The sequence below is a fragment of the Martes martes genome (genome assembly GCF_963455335.1).
Source record: "Martes martes genome assembly, chromosome: 6".
NCBI classification, from domain to species: Eukaryota; Metazoa; Chordata; class Mammalia; order Carnivora; family Mustelidae; genus Martes; species Martes martes.
In genome coordinates this window covers 148,564,201-148,584,508 of record NC_137893.1, presented here as the reverse complement: position 1 = coordinate 148,584,508, position 20,308 = coordinate 148,564,201, and the positions used below count along the sequence as shown (strand labels likewise).

The 20,308-nt window shown below is 59.0% G+C and overlaps 3 protein-coding genes across 6 annotated transcripts; 2 read left to right on the top strand and 1 right to left on the bottom strand.

Moving 5' to 3' along the window:
* The first annotated feature begins 599 nt into the window (after window positions 1-599).
* Window positions 600-5,034, top strand: POLR1H (RNA polymerase I subunit H). 2 transcript variants are annotated; one of them, XM_080807304.1, is made up of 4 exons: window positions 600-909; window positions 1,038-1,138; window positions 1,309-1,507; window positions 4,209-5,034. In XM_080807304.1, exons 1-3 carry the CDS (start codon window positions 774-776, stop codon window positions 1,480-1,482), a joined length of 411 nt encoding a protein of 136 aa, XP_080663430.1. In that variant the 5' UTR covers window positions 600-773; the 3' UTR covers window positions 1,483-1,507; window positions 4,209-5,034. The 2 variants fall into 2 exon arrangements, with proteins under 2 accessions (XP_080663430.1, XP_080663431.1); XM_080807305.1 differs by having other exon boundaries at window positions 626-909; window positions 1,309-1,418.
* A 932-nt stretch (window positions 5,035-5,966) lies between these two features.
* Window positions 5,967-9,740, top strand: PPP1R11 (protein phosphatase 1 regulatory inhibitor subunit 11). 3 transcript variants are annotated; one of them, XR_013967043.1, is made up of 4 exons: window positions 5,967-6,233; window positions 7,957-8,065; window positions 8,416-8,890; window positions 9,467-9,646. XR_013967043.1 is itself a non-coding variant. In XM_080807212.1 (4 exons), the coding sequence occupies exons 1-4, from the start codon at window positions 6,165-6,167 to the stop codon at window positions 9,596-9,598; spliced, it is 402 nt and encodes a 133-aa protein (XP_080663338.1). In that variant the 5' UTR covers window positions 5,967-6,164; the 3' UTR covers window positions 9,599-9,740. The 3 variants fall into 3 exon arrangements, 2 of the variants coding, with proteins under 2 accessions (XP_080663338.1, XP_080663339.1); XM_080807212.1 differs by having other exon boundaries at window positions 8,416-8,507; window positions 9,467-9,740; XM_080807213.1 differs by lacking the exon at window positions 9,467-9,646 and having other exon boundaries at window positions 8,416-9,108.
* RNF39 (ring finger protein 39) lies at window positions 9,587-14,725 on the bottom strand. The gene is made up of 4 exons (XM_080807211.1): window positions 14,073-14,725; window positions 12,541-12,563; window positions 12,263-12,354; window positions 9,587-10,796 (listed from the first exon to the last, which is right to left on the bottom strand). The coding sequence occupies exons 1-4, from the start codon at window positions 14,433-14,435 to the stop codon at window positions 10,216-10,218; spliced, it is 1,059 nt and encodes a 352-aa protein (XP_080663337.1). The 5' UTR covers window positions 14,436-14,725; the 3' UTR covers window positions 9,587-10,215.
* Window positions 14,726-20,308: the final 5,583 nt, after the last annotated feature.

Here is a 20,308-nt window from a genome sequence, read left to right as displayed (position 1 = left end):
AGTGTCCAAGCGGCGCAAGACGACCAGAGTTCACTGGCGGCTGCGCCAGAGCCGGGGGACGAGGTGCAGGTGGGTCCGCGAGCCAAAAGCCGAGCCGGGTCCCGGGGAACTGCACCAGGGCTGCCCCCCGACGGACGCCGGCCCGCCCGCCCCGTCCTCGACCCGGTCCCGAGCCTCCTCCCCGGAGCGGGGCTCCAGGCCCGGCCCGTCCTCCACCTCCGCCCGCCCCGCTTCCTCCCCGGAGGAGGCCCCGATGGACCCGGCCCCCGGAGCACGCGAGGCCCCGAGAGGCCCCGAGAGGCGGCGGCGAGCCCCTGCTCGGCCTCGGAGGCCCCGGGGCGCCGCCGCCGACAGAACCCCGCTCCGGGACTCGGGAAGGGCCGCGGGATTTCTGGGGCCAACGCCCCCGCGGCGGGGGGAACATTAACGCTCCAGGAGAGAACTCCTCCCGGAGGGGCCGCACCCGAGGCCACGCGCCCGTTACCGTCCTCCCCGGCCGGCCTCCGCCGCCACCACAGGGAGCGCTCTCCCGCCCCCGGGGCTCCGCGGCGCGCGGCGACGGACTATGACGTCACGGCCAATGGCGAGCGGGCGCGGCGGACGCTCTGGCCCGCCCCGCGCGGAGCCGGCGCGCTCGTCTGCTCTGGAGGGCGGCGCGCGGCCTGCGGGTCTGGACACCCGGCACCGCGCGCGCAGGGAGGGGGGCTCGCGCGGCGGCCGTTCGCTCGGTGCGGCGGAGGCGCCGCTCTCCGTCCCTCCGCACCCGGTCCGGCATGGACGGCGCGCGCTCCGGCTCCAGGTTCCAGTCGGACCTGGACTTCTGTCCGGATTGCGGCTCCGTCCTGCCGCTGCCCGGGGCCCAGGACACGGTCACCTGTGTCCGCTGCGGCTTCCGTGTCCCGGTGCGAGGTGAGCGGCGGCGGGGGCGGCGGGGGCGGCGGGGGCGGCGGGGCGGCGGGGGGCGGACGCCGGGGCCCGGTGGGAACCTGCGGGGAGGACGGCGCGGGTGCCCACAGCCGCGCTTCCCGCCCGCGCAGACTTCGAGGGGAAGGTCGTGAACACCCGCGTCGCGTTCAACAAGCTGGGGACGGCCGCGCCTGTGCCGGTGGAGGAAGGGCCCGAGTTCCAGGGACCCGTGGTGAGCGAAGGCCCCCGGCGGGAGGGCGGCGGGACGCGCAGGGGTGGTTGCCGAGGCCCGGCGGGAGGCAGCCGGGCCGGGAGTGCGACGCGTGACGCCCGCAGGCAGCCCCGGGTAGGGATCGGACGGGGCCTCCCTGACCCTGCCTCCCCGCGCCTGCTCCTGGCCAGGTTGACCGGCGCTGCTCTCGATGTGGCCACGAAGGAATGGCCTACCACACCCGACAGATGCGCTCCGCCGACGAGGGCCAGACGGTCTTCTACACCTGTACCCGCTGCAGGTGCACCCCCTTCCCCGCCCCCCCGCCCCTTGTGAGCCGCGGGTTCACTGAGCGTCTCCGCTGATGTCCTCCGCGGGCCGAAGACACGGGTATTTCCTTTGGTCCCGTCCCTCTCCACAGTTCAGCTAACAGGGAGGTTTGGGGCCTGTAAAATTAACCGCTTTCTTAATCTGTTTAAGCCAGTGAACTAAGCCTTTTAAAATGTTTAAAAGGAAATGAAAACATACAGAAGGCAAGTACTGCTGAGTGGTCAGCATGTCATGGTTGGAATCTCTCACTGGTTCAAGGTAGTCTTTCTTTCGTGAGAATTAATCACATGTCACTTCTAGAACCGGGCAACTCCAAATGGGTTTAAGAACGCTTTGTCTTGGGGCGCCTGGGTGGCTCAGTGGGTTAAAGCCTCTGCCTTCGGCTCAGGTCATGATCCCAGGGTCCTGGGATCAAGCCCCGCATCGGGCTCTCCGCTCCGCGGGGAGCCTGCTTCCTCCTCTCTCTCTCTGCCTGCCTCTCTGCCTACTTGTGATCTCTCTCTCTCTCTCTCTCTGTCAAATAAAATAAAATCTTTAAAAAAAAAAAAAAAAAAGAACGCTTTGTCTTGGGGCACCTGGGGCCTCAGTCTGTCAAGCATCTGCCTTCAGCTCAGGTCCTGATCGGGGGTCCTGGGACCCAGCCCCTCCTCAGGCTTCTTCCTTTTTCTCTATCCCTCTCCCCACTCGTTCTCTCTCAAATAAATAAAATCTTGAAAGTAAATAAATAAATTCGTCCTTTTATTTTTTTTTAAGTAGGCTCCACATGGCGCCTACTCAGGACCCTGAGATCAAAAGTCAGATGGTTGACCTACCGAGCCACCCAGGCACTCTCCTCCTTTCATTTATTTATTTTTTTAAAATATTTTATTCATTTATTGAACAGAGATCACAAGTAGGCAGAGAGAGAGGGGGAAGCAGGCTCCCCGCTGAGCAGAGAGCCCGATACGGGGCTCGATCCCAGGACCCTGGGATCATGACCCCAGCCGAAGGCAGAGGCTTTAACCCACTGAGCCACCCAGGCGCCCCTCCTCCTTTTATTCTTAAAATATGTATTACATTTAAGTATATTAAATAGGAGTATTTATATTCTGTGTCTGATAATTCTGATACCCATAGTTGTGGGTCTGATGCTGCTATTTGTTCCTGGTAACTGACTCATGGTGCTTTTTTTCTTTTTACTTATTTACTTCTTTAGTCGTTATTTGTTTAGTTATGTATGTCTGTATGTAATCTCTACACTGAATAGTTCTTTTTTTTTTTTTTTAAGATTTATTTATTTGAGAGAGTGGGGGTGGGCAGGGTGCAGACGGGAGAGAGAGATCTCTCCCTGCTGAGCATGGAACCTGACACCCCGAGAACATGACCTGAGCTGAAATCAAGATAAGGCAGCTTAACCCGCTGGGCCACCCAGGTGTCCCAACTTTTTTTTTTGTTTTTTAATGAACAGAAGTTTTTAATTTTTATGAGGTCCAGTTTATCCCTTTTTTCATTCTTTGTCTAATGGCACGTGGCTCTTTGTGTCTTAAGATATCGTTTGCATATACTTTATATTTCATTAGATATATTTTGGAAAGCTTATATATATTTTTACTTTTTATTTAAATCCAGTTAATGAACATATAGTGTATTATTAGTTTCACAGGTAGAGCTCAGTGATTCATCAGTCATTGACCAGTCCTGATTACCTCACATGCAGACCTTAATGTCCATCACCCAGCTCCCCCATCCCCCCACGCCCCTCCCCTCCAGCAGCCCTCAGTTTGTTTCCTGTAGTTAAGAGTCTCTTACGGTTTGTGTGCTTCTCTGTTTTCATCTCATTTTGTTTTTCCTTCCCTTCCCATATGTTCATGTTTTGTTTCTTATATTTCACATGAGTGAAATTGTATAGTATTTGTTTCTCTGCTTGACTTATTTCAGTCAGCATAATCCCCTCCAGTTCCATCCATGTCGATGCAAATGGTGGGTGTTCATCCTTTCTGATGGCAGAGTAGTATTCCACTGTATACATGAACTACGTCTTCTTTATCCATTCATCTGTTGAAGGACATCTCAGCCTCTTCCGCAGTTTGGCTATTGTGGACGTTGCTGCTATAAACATTCAGGTGCATGTGTCCCTTCGGATCCCTACATTTGTGTCTTTAGGGTAAATGCCCAGTAGTGCGATTGCTGGGTCGTAGGGTAGCTCTATTTTCAACTTTTTGAGCAACCTCCATGCTGTTTTCCAGAGTGGCCACACCAGCTTGCATTCCCACCAACAGTGTAGGAGGGTTCCCCTTTCTCGGCATCCTCGCCAGCAACTGTCGTTTCCTGACTTGTTAATTCTAGCCATTCTGACTGGTGTAAGGTGGTATTTCATTATGGTTCATTAGATTTTTTTGTTTGCTTGTTTGTTTGTTTTTATTTGACACACACACACAGAGATCACAAACAGGCAGAAGTAGGCAGAGAGGCAGGCAGAGAGAGGGAGAAGCAGGCTCCCTGCTGGGCAGGAACCTGATGTGGGGCTCGATCCCAGGACCCTGGGATCATGACCTGAGCTGAAGGCAGAGGCTTAACCCACTGAGCCACCCAGGTGCCCCTAGATGTATTTTTAATACGGCATTTTTAGTTGTCTTGAATATGAAGGATTGTTTAGGGGAGCTAGTCTTCCACAATGTCATAAATAAAACTCCCTCCTTGATTCTTCAAATGAATGTCTTGTCTTACACTGCTAAAACCTCTATGCTTATTTAAATATAATGAGTCCTTTCTTTCTCTATAGGTTCCAGGAGAAGGAAGACTCTTGATTTTTTTTCCAGGCAACTCAACAATTCTCCCTCGGATGGTGAGGGATATTGGGTTCCTAAGATCCTTTGTCCATCCTAGTTGCAATGTTTTGCTCCCATAGAAGGAAGTTATCATGTGGGGATTACCATTGTCCCTGGAGTACACCTACTCTAGTTGAGTTTCTTATCAAAGTTCTATTTTTCTATATACACCAGACATATGTATATTATTTGTAATCTGTCTTGTTCCAAAAGGAATTTAAATGAATTTACAGAGATATATTTGTTCTTTCAATAAGTATATCAGCTACAAAAAATATATATAAATTAGTATATGAGAAGGAAAGACGAAAAAAAAGGATAAAAAATGGAGGCAGGAATGAGACTAATAGAAAAAGTAATTTTAAGTATTCCACCACTAAATCTATTTGGTTCCTGAGTTTAGAGAAACAAAATGTAGGAATCTGGATAGTGGGAGATTGAACAAATAATTTAACCAGATCTCTTTGATGTGAGCTTGGACAACAAAAAATCTGATACTAAGAGATACCAGTATGTGCTTAACTACAGTTGGACATTTTGGAAAAAATTTTTTTACTGCTGTTGAAATAAATGTAATATATATTCATAGTAATGGATTCATATGTAGAAAGATGGGGGGAAGAGTAAAAAATACAAGGAATTCCACTTCAGAGAGATAGTTGTTTTTTTTAATGGGTTTTACTATACATGCTGAGATGTATCTTGCTTTTTATCAGTTTGCCCAAAAACTTGAAAGGGAAACACTTTGTAGTCCGGGCACAATAAACATACTCAGATCTACTCTGGGAGTTTGTGTTTGTGCGTTCCTTGCTTCATTGTGATGCCCTTGACATGTTCAGAGCTCTCAGACTCACCGTGTGGGGTTTGGCTCCTGGCCACGGGGACGGGTGGGCAGGCGGGACTCTGCCGCCACTGGATTTGGGGTCCAAAGTCCGGAACAAAGCTGCGCGTGTGTCCAGCGCACCTCCATCCTTCCCCGGCCCCTAGCGCCGCCTGCGTGCGGTCCGGGGCTCCCCGCCCAGCCGCCTGGGCATCCGGTGCGCTCTGCCGGCCCCCAGCACCCACCCCCACCTTCTCCCGGGACACGGGCAGGTGCTCCTGTGAGAGCACAGTGCCCTGTGGCCACGGACCCCCGTCCCATCGCCACCCGACGAAGTGGGCAATACAGTGTCCTGTCCGCCAGGCCCCGGCAGACCGGGTGGGGGCTCCCAGGCGCGGTCTGGGGACGGCCCGAGCAGAAGGCGCACAAAGCACCCGCCCCGGCGCCCGCAGCCCCCCGCGGGACCAGAGCCTTCCCCTGATCCGGTGCGCGCACCTGCCGCTGGGGTCGGAGCCCCCTTCCCACGAGAGGCCGGGAACCCCAAGCAGGCGCTGCGTGCGTCTCCGCAGCGGCGGGGTGCGGTGCCGCGTACACGCGCCCCGCCCGAGCCCTGCAGCCCCGCCCACGTGCCGCGCCCCGCCCGCAGCCCCCCGGATCGCCGCCCCCCCCCGGATCGCCGCCTCCCGCAGCGCCTCCGCCGCGCCTGCGCGTGCGCCTCCGGCCGGCCTCCACAGCCGCAGTGCAGCCGCTTCCGCCAAGTCTGGGGCTGCCTCTTGCGGCGCCTGCGCACCGTCACGTGATGGCGGAACTAATCCGGCGACGCGTGCGCTTAGACGCCTTTAGTGCCCGGGAAGGGGAAAGGGGACCTGCAGAGCGCGTCACACCCGGAAGCAGAGAGCCGGAAGTGGGGTTGGACAGGTTATCCCCTGGGGCGGGGAAGCGAAGGCCCAGGAGGAGGGGGAAAAAGAAGGTGGAGGATCCCGGCTGCTACTCTGAACCCGATCCCGAGTGTCTTAGACCCCAGAGACCCAGAGAAAGGGAAGGGCGTCTCCTCCCCCTCCTCCCCTCCTCCCTTTCCTCAGCCTTAGCCATGGCCGAGGCAGGGGCCGGGCTGAGTGAGACCGTCACTGAGACAACGGTTACCGTGACAACCGAGCCCGTGAGAAAGGCGGGGGGGCGGTGCTCCTCGGGGTCTTCGGGAGAGGCCGGGAGGGAGCGGGCTGACCCCTGGGGTCGGGAGACGTGCGCGGTGTGCGGGACTTGCGCAGTGGCCGGGATGGTGCAGGAGGCCGGCCAGGCGGCGTGGAATAGGGTCGGAGTGGGGATGCGGGGATGCTGCCCGGGGTGGGGACACGGAGCAGGGTCAGACTGGGGGTGTGGGGGATGCTGCCCGGGGTGGGGACAGGGAATAGGGAGTCAGAGAGGGTACATGGAGCAGGGTCCGAGTGGGGATGCGGGGATGCTGCCCGGGGTGGGGACACGGAGCAGGGTCAGACTGGGGGTGTGGGGGATGCTGCCCGGGGTGGGGACACGGAGCAGGGTCAGACTGGGGGTGTGGGGGATGCTGCCCGGGGTGGGGACACGGAGCAGGGTCAGACTGGGGGTGTGGGGGATGCTGCCCGGGGTGGGGACACGGAGCAGGGTCAGACTGGGGGTGTAGGGGATGCTGCCCGGGGTGGGGACAGGGAATAGGGAGTCAGAGAGGGTACATGGAGCAGGGTCCGAGTGGGGATGCGGGGATGCTGCCCGGGGTGGGGACACGGAGCAGGGTCAGACTGGGGGTGTGGGGGATGCTGCCCGGGGTGGGGACACGGAGCAGGGTCAGACTGGGGGTGTGGGGGATGCTGCCCGGGGTGGGGACACGGAGCAGGGTCAGACTGGGGGTGTAGGGGATGCTGCCCGGGGTGGGGACAGGGAATAGGGAGTCAGAGAGGGTACATGGAGCAGGGTCCGAGTGGGGATGCGGGGATGCTGCCCGGGGTGGGGACACGGAGCAGGGTCAGACTGGGGGTGTGGGGGATGCTGCCCGGGGTGGGGACACGGAGCAGGGTCCGAGTGGGGATGCGGGGGATGCGGGGGATGCTGCCCAGGGTGGTGGTGAGACCCAAGGATGGGATGTGGGGGACTGAGGAGCAAGGGAGGTGCTGGGGGACGATGAAGGGTTCTGTGAGAAAGCATGGCTGGAGGCCCGCTGGAGGGCAGTTTGCCCAGAAGCACACTGGTCAATAAGTATTTGTTGAACGGGTGACTCTAAAAGGAAATGGAAGAAATGAGCGAACAAGACGGAGGAGGTGGAGATAGTATTTTGAGAAATCAGAAGAGATGAAAATAGTGAAAGGAGTAGCATTTTTGCAAAAAACAGGTTAAGTTGCTTTCAAAGGGCGGAGGTGTATTGGGCTTCAGAGCCCCTGGGTTAAGGGTGTTTCAAATGATAGAGATGCCAGAGTGCTGGGGCGTAGGTGGGCAGGAAGCCGGGGGGCGCAGGCTTGAGAGAGGTCTGGAAAAGGGGAGATCAAAGAGCGGGTGTGGGGGACTGAGTGAATAATGTTCAAGTATTAAGACCACCAAGGATGATTTGGGGAGGAAGACAGAGAAACAGGGAGGATTATGTTTTCGTTTGAAGAGTTGCTGGGACCTTCCTTAGGTTAGGAATTGTGTCTTCTCTGGATTTGAGCAGTCATGGAGAACATTCGATTCCCCAGGGATTCCTGGAGGGCAAAGACCTATTGTGTTCTGTCCCCTCCCAGCACGCAGCTCCTCTGCTGCCATGTCTGTGCCTCTGCTTGAACTGGGGCCTGGAAGAGAGGAGGCCCTCGGGAGGGAGTGGGAAAGATCAGCCTCGGGGAACTAGATAGGTATGCCCGTCCCTCTTCACCTTCCAGGAGAACCGGAGCCTGACCATCAAGCTTCGGAAACGGAAGCCAGAGAAAAAGGTAGAATGGACGAGTGACACTGTGGACAACGAACACATGGGCCGCCGCTCATCAAAATGTGAGTGATCGTTGGCCACCAGAAGCCACAGTGCTCTGGTGCGGCCTGCGGTCCTGTCCCTGGCTTCAGGGAGACGAGGTTCAAGCAGAGGGAGCGAGGTGGGAATATGCCCGAGGCCTGAAGGCAAGAGGTGTCAGAGCCAGGGAGAAGTGGAGCTCTGGGTTCCTGGCAGAAAGGACAGGGGTTTGGGTGCCTCAGCCCCAGGGGGTGGGCCTGGGGAAGCTGGATCCTGGAAGGGAGAAGGAGCCAATGGTGGAAGTAGGAGTTTTTACTGAGATCCATGGGAGTGGACGCGACTGTACATCCTAACTTTTGCTCCTTTTTTACCGGGCTCCTCCTTCCAAATCCAGGCTGCTGTATTTACGAGAAACCTCGGGCCTTTGGCGAGAGCTCCACGGAGAGTGATGAGGAGGAAGAGGAGGGCTGTGGTCATACACACTGTGTACGGGGCCACCGCAAAGGACGGCGTCGTGCAACCCCAGGACCAAGCCCCAGCACCCCTCCCCAGCCTCCTGACCCCTCCCAGCCCCCTCCAGGGCCAATGCAGCACTAAATTCCTCTGTCCCCCACCATTCCTGTGTCTGTCTGGCCCTGAATGTATTCATGTGGCTACCTGGGGACTAAACCCATGGTTTGATCCCTCCTCCAGCCCCCTCCTCCCCTCTCCTCTGCCTGACCGAGGTGGGGGGAGAGGAGGGTAGACAGAGATCCTGGAATTCTGACTTGCTGCTACTCCAGAACCCAGACGTCTGGGTTCCCCCAGCACTCATTTCTCCTTCCAGTACTCATCCTCTGTTCTCCAGGGATCCAGGCACCTTGGTCCCGGTCTGTCCCCCTTGTTCTCACTGCCAAACTGCCTGTCCTGGGATCCAGTTATCTTGGCCCCTTGCATTCTCCCCTTGAGTCCCAAACACTTAACTTGGGTTTTCAGCAGCCCTAGCTTTCACTGCCAGGGGTCCCAGTCAGATTGGGGGCAGTCTTGTCCCCGCTGTGCTTGTTAATCCTGGCTCTGAGCTCTTCCAGGAATGGACTTGTATAATCGGAACTTCTAGTCCTTGCTTGTGGGATGGGAGCCCTCAGGGCTCTCAGGGAGCTCCCAGCCCTTCCCTTCTCCTGCCCTCCAGAGTAGGGAAAGGGGTCTTTGCTTTCTCCCCGTTAATGGGACATGGAAAAGGAAACAGTCATGGCCTCTTCTCACCCTTCTCATAGGATACAGGATTTCCAACAAAGCCAGCTTGAAGACTGGTCACTTAGAGCCCACTGTCTCCTCCGTCTTCTGGCTTCAGAGACAGGTCCAGCATAGTGTCAGGGCCCTGGGTCCCTAGGAGAGGAAGGAAAAGAGAGGGAGCAAAGAGATGGGGATATGTCCCCTATACTACCGTCTTACCTCTTCCTTCCTAGGCTTTGATGTTTCTGCCAGCCCAGATGTCCAGCTCTCAGCCCTCCCCACTCCTCACTGGGATCTTGCCATCATTTTCTCGGCTTCTTGCCATGCACAGTTGCAGAGATGAGTCAAAAACATACCACCACTGAGATCTCATTTATTGCCACAGATGCACAAAATAAATAACCCAGCATCACAAAACGTGTTAAATATGGGCCCATTTATACATATGGAGAAAGATGTGAGGCCGTGGATGAGGAGCAGCTTGGGTGTCTGGGCCATTCCCAGGTGGAGGAGAGAGCGATAGCACCACTGGTTCCTTATAGGGGGGAGTCTTGAGAAGGTTCCAAAGGGGGAAAGGCTGTGAGCCTGGAAAGCAGGCCTCGTGGAGTAGAGCTGCCTGCCCCCTGCTCGGAAAGCTTAGTAAGCCTCCTAGGAGGTCCTGGGACCCAGGCCAGAGTCCTGAAGAGGGAGCTCCGATCGGGCAGGACAGGGAAGCCCGAGGCTTCGAGCCGGGAAGGACTGTGCGTTTCCTCCAGACGGGGAGAGGCCTGAGCAGGCAGTAGGGTCCTCCGTATCCATCCTGCCGGAGCGTCCGGGTGTGGACGAGCATAAGGCGGGAGGGGAGAGACGAGGCAGGAAGTAGCCCGAGGTGGCGGTGGCGCCGCGTCCGAACTCGGCTGTGTGTGGATGTGGACACTGAGGCGTGTGGATAAGCGCGGACGGCCTGGCGCCTGAGGCCGCTGGCGGCGGGTGTGGGTGGGCCTCAGCCTTCGGCCGGCACGATGCGGAGCGGGGCGCGGGCATCGCGAGTGCAGAGCAGCGGGAAGACGCGCTCCCCCAGGGGCCCGGGCGCCTGGAAGGCGAAGAGCAGGTCCAGCGAGCGGCCGTCGTAGAAGGCCACGCGGCCGCGTTCCCAGTCCAAGTCCACGCGGATGCGTCGCGGCGGGGGCCCGGTGCCGCCCAGCGGAGTGGGCTCGGGAGCCGTGAGGGCCCACAGGCGGCCGCCACGGCCCTCCACGGCCCACACGGCCCCCGCGGGGCACAGCCCCACGCGGCCCTTGCGACGCACCGACTCCCCGGCCGCACCCACGGCATAGCGGCTCTCGCTGTCGTCCTCGTCCTCCCCGGAGGAGTCCGGGCCAGAGGCCGCCTCGGCGGTCTCCACCTCCCAGCAGTGCCGGCCGGCCCCAAAGCCCTGTGCGCCCAGCACCGCGGGGAGCTGATCGAAGCGCGCGGGGCCGTCGGGGGGCGCGGGTGTCCCTGGGGGGGCCAGTCGGACGCTGCGGCGGTCCGCCGAGATGAGCAGGCGGCGGTGCGCGGTGCCAGGGTCCAGGGTCAGGTCGGCTGCGTGGGGAAAGGCAAGAAAGGAGGGCTTGAGGGGCTTTCCGACCCAGAGGCGGGAGGAGACAGACGGTGTGCGGCAGAGGGCACCAAGGGGGCCTCGCGGCGGCGCCCAAGGCCACCGAGGCCTAAGTGGGGCAAGGTCTAGAAAAGGGCGGGCGTGGGCAGCTCTCAGCCTGCACCCACGCTCCGCTTGTGTTGAGCTGGGTGTGGACAAGGACTGTGGTGACCATGGGGGGGGGGGGTGTACAGGGCAAAGGTGGAAGGAGAGCTTGCCTCTCCTTTGTGTGGGGCGTGGGGGGAAGCTGAGCCAGTCCAACTTGCAGGGAGGCCTAAGGACTGGTACCTCCCTCTGCTCCCTCTGGGGTGGGCCTGGAGCTGGGTCTGCGGGGTGAGGAAGGTGGCTGGGAAGGGAAGGACGGACAGACACGGGGACCCCAAGGGCAGGTGGGAATGGACCAGCTTGTTGCTTCGGGAAGACGGGGCAGAGGAGGAGAGGGACAGTGATGATAGCCAGAGAGACCAGAGTATTTGTGGACGTGTGTGGGGTTTGCTTTTGAGGAAAGGTTTCTGGATTGGGGGTGCTAGAAGCAATCTGGGTTGGGGGAGATGGTGGGTGATCAAGACGGTGGGTGATCAAACCTGTCTTTGGCAGGTTTTTTTTGTTGATTTTAAGATTTTATGTTTAAATCATCTCGACATCCAGCATGGGGCTTGAACTCACAGCCCTGCGATCAAGAGTCACAGGCTCCACAGATGGGGCCAGACAGGCGCCCCTCTGGCAGCTGAAAAAAGGCAGAGGGCAGCTTTGGTAGTGGGCAGAGGGGGAACTCCCCAGGAGCTTCAGAGAGATGGGAAGTCTGGGGAGGAGTAATGCGACGGGGCAGAAGCGGCGGAGGCTTTGTTTGTTGGGAGAGTAGGATGCTGGACTGTGGGTACTGAGGACGTCGTTATGTGCCCAGTTGTATTCCCCCCCCCCCCCGAAGGTGTGTTGCAGTCTCCCAGTACGTCACAATGTGAATTTCCTTGGAAATAGGGTCCTCACAGAGGTAATTAAGTTAAAATGAGGTCATTAGGGGAGGCCCTAGTCCAATATGACTGCGGTCTTTATAAGAAGAGGAAATTTGGACCCAGAGACAAATGAGTACTGGGAGAAACCATGTAAAGAAGACAGAGGAAGAAGGCCATCTTTGGGCCACAGAACCCCTGAGGCTCCCAGATGCTAGGAGGGAGGCAGGGAACAGATTCACCCTCCCCGCCTTCGAAGGAAGCAATCCCACCAACTTCTCCTCCCAAAACCGCGACAGCAAGTTTCTGATGTTGAAGCCACTCTGTATGTGGTGCTCTGCTAAGCGGCCCTAGGACACTAATACGATGATATCAGAAAAGACCTGAGCAGGTTTGAGAGAGAAGAAGGAGCAAGCCTGAGACAGACCGTCCCTCGGTGAGGTCCCTTCTGCCCTCCTTACCCGTCAGTCTGTGGAGCATGTTTTTCACCACTGGATAATCTTCAGGGAGATCATCATCTGAGTTAGATGACTTGGGTCTTGGGGCATCAAGTCTGGACAGACGAGGGAGAGAGGTTAGGAAATCAGGTGACACTCTCTGCCGTCTGTTTCCCTCCCCCCACCCCACTCACATCTCTGGAGCAAGAAACCTGTCCGTGAGTGGGGCTGTGAGCCCACGGAAAAGGTGATGGATGTGGTGGCCAGCAGTGGAAAGGAAGGGACGGTAAGACGGAACTCACCTTCTCCACGTCTTCCTTACATCCTGGGATGGACAGAAGAAAACACGATGTGAGCCCTGGGCTTTGTCCTCAGGACCCCTCCCCCTCTTCCCTTCCCCACGCAGCTGGATCTCCACTGGTGAGCTCCCTGTCACCTCTCAAAGTGATCTCGCTGCCTCTTTGTCTCCTTTCATGGCCCATCCTTCCCGTCCATCATCATCCAGTGCCCTCCTTCCCCCTTTCCCATCCCCACCTGGTCTGGGCCTTGTTTCTGCCCCCACTTAGCTTCCAGAGTCCTTACCTTTCCTGAGGCCTCCCCCAACCTCACTCTGTCTCTCTCAGTGGTCCCCTGCCCTTGTCTACCTTCCAGAGGGTGTCCTCCTCCCGTCCACCAGTCCATCACACAGACCAAACACCCAGAGCCTGGGGCTAAGAGTTGGTACATAAAAGCCTTCTAACAAAGGTGCTTCCCTGTTGCCATAAAAGCCCGGGGGCGTTTATTGGGCCATTTGCTGTGTGTCCGTCACGCTGGCCAAAGAGGCAGCTGGACTTGGATGTGTCCCAGAGGCGCCGTGGATCTGCAGGATACCATGGGAACCAGGAGGAGCAGCGCATGCCCCCCTCCAAATACCAGGGTCCCCCTGCCCCCTTCACTGTCCCTTGGGGACGACTGGAGCAGACCGGGGTGGTGGTGAAGGGAAGAGAGGAAAGGCAATTTGCCTAATTATGCCAATTACACCTGGACTAATTAGGTCTGTGTAGACTTCAAAGTGTGGAAGCAACACCCGAGACCGGCTAGGCTGCTGGGGAGAAGCCGCTCAGGAATCCGGGACGCCCGGGGGGCCGGGCCAGGGAATGGGGCTGGTTGATGGCCAAGGAGTCGGGGCCAAGAGGGGCGCGGGGCGGGGGGCGGGGTGCGGGATGGGATGAGGCCGGGAGCCAGAGGTCCCGGCGGCGCGTGGACCAGGCCGCCACCAGTCGCCGCCCCCGCCGGGGGCCCTGGGAGGAGCGGAGGACGGCAGTAACAAACAGCGCCCGGCGCGGCTCCGGCGGGAGCCCGCGGCTGACCCCTCTGCGCTCCCGGGGTGTTTGGATCTGCTTTCCCTCCCTCGCGCCCTCCTCTGACAGACCCTTCTTCCCTGCCCCTCCACTCCGGCTGGTTCTCGCCCTGCCCTCGCTGGCTCTGACCCCGCTGTCCTCGCAGGCCCTCGCCCCCCGCGCCCACCCGGACTCCCTCCGGGTCCCCACCTCCCCCGCGTGCCGCGGCGTCCCTCCGCGTCCCCCGCAGCTCCCGCGCTCTGCCGAGGGGCTCCGGAGGCCCTGCGTGCCGTCCAGCCCTCCGACCTCTGGGTAGAGTCAAACTCCTTCCCCTCGTCCTTCCTGGAAACTCTCGCGGCAGTACAGGGGTTTGGGGTCAGGCCCGCGCCCCCTCGTTCTTTGCTTTTCTCAGATCCACTCTCTGCCTAAACTTCCATAAGGGCCCCGCCCCCGGAAACCCCTGTCTCCCCCTTCCATCAGCGGCGGCGGGTCCACGACGCGCGACCCTGCCTCACCTCTCCGTGCGGATCCAGGCAGCCCATGGTGGGGATGCGGCCCCCTCTGCGCCTCCCCGCGCGGGCCCCGGGCTCAGCCAGCTTCTCCCGCAGCCCCCGGCTGATGCGCACCTCCACGGCCAGCCGCACGTTGGACCTCAGGCTGCGGCGGGGACACGGCTGGCCGCAGCAGGGGCAGGCGGTGGGGGGCGCCGGGGCGCCGGCGGCCGGCGGGGCGCCCCAGCAGCGGGCCAGGCACGCGCGGCAGAAGCTGTGCTCGCACGCCAGCAGCACCGGGTCCTCGAAGGGGCCCCCGCACAGCGGGCACGTCGCCAGCTGCTCCAGACGCTCCACCAGCCCCGGGCCCAGCTCGGGCGCCTCCATGGGGAGCGCGCGTCCGGGCGCCCGCCCTTCCGCGACCCCCGCGGCCGCCTCCCAGCGCGCGCTCGGCGAACCGCGCCTGCTGCTGGCGGATTGGGGGACCCTCTCTCCGCCCGGCGCATTAACTTTCGGACGCTGCCCCGACGCCCTCCAGGGACAGCCTCGCTCCCCTCCACCAGGCTCGAGCTCCGCCGCGCTCCCCGCCGCGTCGGGCTTTATAGGGAGGAGGAGGCCCCCGCGGCGGGTAAACAGGCCTTGCGTAACAGCTCATCTGGTTCTCCGGCTTCCCGGGTAAGGTTTGGGGGAGGAGGGCGGGAGGAAAGGATTCGTGGGTCCTCGAGGCCAGGGGGTGGTCGGGAGGGGGCGCTCCTGGGGCAACGCGGCGCCCGGTGGGGAGGGCAGCCCCTTGTCACCCCTCCAGGGCCCGAATCTCCCCTTGCCCCGGTTACGTGCTGTGCCGGTGGGCAAGGGGCCCAGGCTCGCTGTTGGCCTGGGTGCCCGCATCGCCAGGGTGTGAGTCATAACAGGTGGCCGGCACACCCACATCTGGGGGCTGGGGGCGGACGCAGGGATCCTGGCTCCGGTGGCTTCGCGGGCCTCTGAGTGTTGGTGTGTGCTGTCACCGCAGGCGGCTCTCTCCGGCTTCTTGCCTTCCCTATTAAGGGCTTAGGAACAGTCTGAAGCTTTGGGGTCAGGGGTGGGGAGCAGGCGCCCACACTCCTGCCTCTGGCTGGTTCCCAGCGTGGCTCTTAGGACTCTCTTCCTATGTCTCTCTTTCTAGTTCTTTCTTCCCGTTTTTCCTGGTGTATGTTTTCATTTCCACGGGTCTCTCTCTCTCCCTCTTTGGGACGTACCCAGGGGTTATCTATTTCAGATCTCTTGGTAAACAGCCGTGGGGAGAGCTGGCGTGGCCAAGCTCCCACAGCGAGGGAGTGAGCCGGAGTGCCGCCAGACCAGATCTGATCTGTGCCCTGCTGGGACTCCGCCCGCTGCCTCCTCCACTCCAGATGTTTTCTCAGTGTTTTCCCGGCCCCTCACCTCCATCTCTCCCCTCTCCCTAGTTCCTCGGCCGGCCGCCTCACGCTAGGCCTCTCTGTGAGGATCCCCTGGAGGCCTTGTGAATAAGTAAACATCCAGATGCCCACAACCGTGATCGCAGGCGCTGCCGAGCAAACGCGCCTGTGCACATTCCCCCGGCGCCCACGCTTACGGACAGAGGCGCTCACACGATGCCGGCGCCACAGATGTGCCCAGATACTCCCGTGCACGCTGAACGTCACCGGGACGGACAGCCAGTATTACTCAGGGACACAGACGTACTCAAAGAAAACACGCAAAGAGACAGCCTGTCATTAGCTTTCTTGTCAATGAGAACAACAGTCCGGCAGCAGTAAGCCTTTATGGGGCAGCCGCATGGAGATAAATGTCATAAAGATAAAACGCAATAAAGATCAGGCAGCCCTCAGGCACCCTTGCCTTTCCCTCCGCTCCATACTTACTGGGGAGACACTCAAATTGGACACCCTGATAACCCAACACAAATAAACCCATGTGTCCTTATCCCAGAACGAACCTCCCAGCCCAGCGCTCGTAAAACCCACAGCTACACAAGCAAAACACAGCAAACATGACCCAAACCTATGGGCTAAATGGCTTTCATGTTGTGCTAGCCAGAGTTCCGGTCCCCCAAAGACGTCCACGTCCTAATTCCTGGAACCTGTGAATGGGTTCCTTCTCAGGGCAGAGAGGAATAAAGCTTGCCCGTGGCGTTTGGGCTGCTGATCTGCTGAGTCTGGAATCGTGAGATTATCCAAGTGGGGATTACCCAAGCAGGGGAGAGAAGTGTGGTAGGTCCTCACTCCGCCGGTGCGCTTGGAGGGCTGAGGGAGTGGCCGTGAGCGCGGGGAGTGGATGGTCTCCAGAAGCTGGAGGAGGAAGCCAGTGTTTTCCGGGGGGAGCCCAGGCCTGCCCGCGTCTTGGCTTCAGCACAGCGGGACCATCTTAGACTTCGAAGTTCAGACCCAAGTCTGTGATCCTGCCGTAGCCGCAAGCAGCAAGGAGTCCGAGTGCTTTCCCTTTCCCTCCATCTCCCGTCCTTTGGGACCGTCTGCTTTGTCACGTTTGCTGGATTTCCCTGGTCCCTTCTCTTTGTTTCTCTTCCTTTCGATTGCTTCGTTTTCTTGGTTCCGCCCCCAACTCAAGTCCTGTTAGACGTTGGGTCCTTTCTAGATCGGGCCTGGAGCCTTGGGGGAAGGCCTCCCGGCGTCCGCGGATACCCACATTGTGGGGATCCCCGCGCCTTGCTGTGGTACCCGTTCTGGGTCGTGCAGTAGCATGGTCTGGGGGACTTTTCAACTCCCCGTGTCCAGGACACACCTCAGATCAATTAAACAGAATCTTGGGATACGTGAGGCATCGAGAGTTGTTTTGTTTTTGTTTTAAAGATTTTGTTTATTTGTTTGACAGACAGATCACAAGTAGGCAGAGAGGCAGGTGGAGACAGAGAGGGAAGCAGGCTCCCCGCTGAGCAGAGAGCCTGATGCGGGGCTGGATCCCAGGACCCTGGGATCTTGACCTGAGCCGAAGGCAGAGGCTTTAACCCACTGAGCCACCCGGCGCCCCAGCATCGGGAGTTTTAAAAGCTTTCCAGGTGGTTCCCGTGTTCACCCGCGGGGCAGGTGGACCTGCCCTCCCCATCTCACTGGGCTCGCTGGGACGTCTTCTGTTTTTGGTGCTTGAGCATAGAAGGCTGATGTCACAGCCGGGCCTTTGCTCTTGTGGCTGCTTCTGGGGGGCCCCTCTGGCTCCAGAGCTGGGCGTGACTGGGTCCATCTCGTCCCTCAGGGCTCAGCCCGGACGGGACGTAGCCACCAGAGGACATCTTTCAGTACTGTATCTCCAGTAGTTTTTCTCAAAGGCACTCACTATCTCTTTGCCCGGATTTAGTGTCTTTGTGGATTTTCTCACCGTCTGAAATGATCTGTTTCTACGTTTTGAGCTGTTTCTATGCACCCGTAGGTAGTTTTGTGGGAGCAGGAACTGGCCTCCTGTTGCTGGCCTGAGCCTAGAACAGAGCCTTGCACACAGCAGGTCCCGATGAACACGTGCCCAGTCACTGAACTGCCCGCCACCCCTTGGGCAAGGAGAGAGGCTCTTCTGACTGTTATGCCCCAATAACGGGTCCGTGATTAAAGGAGCGAGACTGATACACAGCGAAGGTCAAGCAAAGCTTTATTTCGCGCCAAGCATCAAGAATCTAACCGAACGTTCGGGGCCGCACCTCTTGCAAGAGAGGGAGACCCTTCTCTGTTTCACAGTCTAGCTTTTAAGGGCAAAGGCCATGCGGTTGGGCCTGGCCACGCACAGGTGACCAATTGAATTACAATTTACCCTAGTAGACATCTGAACCAGCCTGTTACACCTTGACTAGGATTGGCACCAAAAGGGTTCCCAAAGGGCGGGGGCCCACACTCCTTGGCAGCTAGGGAGACCGTATGCAACCCCCCACTGATCAGATGTCTCCACCTGGCCTGACCCACCCTTGTATCTGGGCTTTGTTACCTGGAGCTGGTTTCCGGGACTTGTTTTTAAGTGAATCCCCTGGGGGAAGGGGAGCAGGGACAGTTTAAGGGTTAAACAACAAGGTTTTTGTTTAACCTCAATGAAAGCCTCTTGCTAAAATATAAAAATATAAAATAGGTCCTTACACTGACAGACTCTGCTTAGACTTTCAAATGTGCCCGGGCTCCTTACCCTCCTCAGTCACAGTCCTTCCTCACTGGCAGAGGCCAGCGTGGGGCGGGGGACACTCCTGTGTGATGGGACACAGCCTTCAGCCTGGCTCGGGCCCGTGGTCTGGTTGTCCCCCCCACCCCCGCTACAAACACGCGTCGAAGCTTCCGGCAGCCTTTCTGCGGGGCTAACTGCAGGACACAGTACAGCAGGGAACAGGAGGGGTGGACATGGCCAGGAAATGGTCCCTTCTCAAGGCCGTCTCCCCCCCTCACCAGGAGCCCTGACAACTCTGCCCCTGACCTTCTCACCCCTGTTTGGGGCTCCTCCTGTCCCAGAGAGCGGGTGGGGGGAGGTGCCTGCTGGTGTGTGCGCTTGGCTGGCCGCCGCCCATGCCTGGACCCTGCTTCCGTCGGCGCCACACCGATGCAGGCTTCTCCCGTGCACCTGTCCCCAGCCCTTCAGCATGTCTCCTCGGGGTGCTGGGTGCTGGGGAGCGCCTGCCCAGGCACAGACCGGGTCGTGCTGGGGGTGGGGCCTCGGCCCAGAGCCGGGCGCTTTCCTCCTCTTCCTGCTTCTATTCTCGTTTATCCTTCAGTCTGTCTCTTCTCCACTTCAGGGACACCCAGCCTTTCAGAGCCCACAGGACTTCAGGGGCCTTCGAGGGGGAGAGACAGGTACAAAGAGGTGTCTGAGAGACTGGAGGACAGGGCGGTCATGGTCTCTGCCCTTAGGGAGTGTGACAAGGCAGGTAGAGAATCCACCACGACTGAATTTGGAGTGTGGTCACGCACACAGGTGCGCCCATCCTCGCCCGAGGTCTGTCATTACTGCGTCTTAAAGGCTCGTTAAGTGGGGAAGAGTGGGTTGAGGATTATGTTGACAGATGGGAGAAAGAGTGCAAATGATTTCAGGAAGGCTTCCTGGAGGAGGTGACTTGTAAATGCAGTGGGAAGGAAATGGAAGAGCCTGTGCAAAAAAAGTGAAGCGTCTTTGGGGAGAGAACTGGACGTGGGAAGAGAAAGCTCAGGGGATAAGAAGCGCGAGTGAAGGAGGCCATGCTCCTTTCTCGGCTCCCACTCCCCATGCCCCCTTCCCAAAAATGGTCTTCAACCTTGCCTGCTTCTCTAAAGACTCATTTTTCTTTAAAAAAAAAAAAAAAAAAAGACTGCTGGGGCGCCTGGGTGGCTCAGTGGGTTAAGCCTCTGCCTTCGGCTCAGGTCATGATCCCAGGGTCCTGGGTTTGAGCCCCACATCGGGCTCTCTGCTCAGCAGGGAGCCTGCTTCCCCTCTCTCTCCGCCTGCCTCTCTGCCCACTTGTGATCTCTGTCTGTCAGATAAATAATAAATAAAATCTTTAAAAAAAGAAAAAAAAAAGACTGCTGCCTGTGCTGTGTTTTCACATAGTGGTAATCCTGTCAGCGCAGGCAGCCTTCGTCGGGGCAGCCCCGGCTGCTCGGGAGGACAGCTTCCCGGGGGACGGAGATGTGACCAGATTCACCAGACTGTCCACCTGCCCAGAGCCAAGGCCCGGCTTCGGGAGTCGCGGCATGAGGGCTGTGCTCGGCTCCCACCGCTGGTCGGAGGCAGCACCGGGGCCACCGCCTGCCTCCCGGAAACGCGGCTCCCTCTCTCCGGAGACTGACTTTCTCTGTTCTGTCCTGCTGGGAGCGTCCGTCCTCCCTCTCCCTTCAAGGTGCCACGCAGGTGGTGCTCCTCCTTCAGCTCCTGTGCGCTGTCCCCCCCCCCCGCCCCCTGGGGTCGGCGGTACCCGCACTCTCTGTCCTTCCCGTTCCGTCCCGCCAGCTCCTCCGGGAGCCCCGCTCGCCCCGCGCCCACTCCCTGAGCGCCTCCTGTGCTGAGCCCTGCGGTGGGAGCTGGCGGTGACCAAGCCGGCAAGTTAGATTCTGCCGGGAAAGACTCACCATAAGCAAGTAAACAGGCACATGGACAAGATAATTACAGACGTGTAAGTGCTCCGCCAGCGGCGAGGCGGCTAATATGAGGGGAGTGAAGCGGAGGGGAGGCGCACGACCTTCACAGGGGGAGCGAACGCTCCTGGGAGGAGGGGAGGTTTGCGCAGAGCCCCCCCCCCCCCAGCGCGGGGAGCGGATCTTGCTGAAGGGGCACGAGGACCGTGGTCC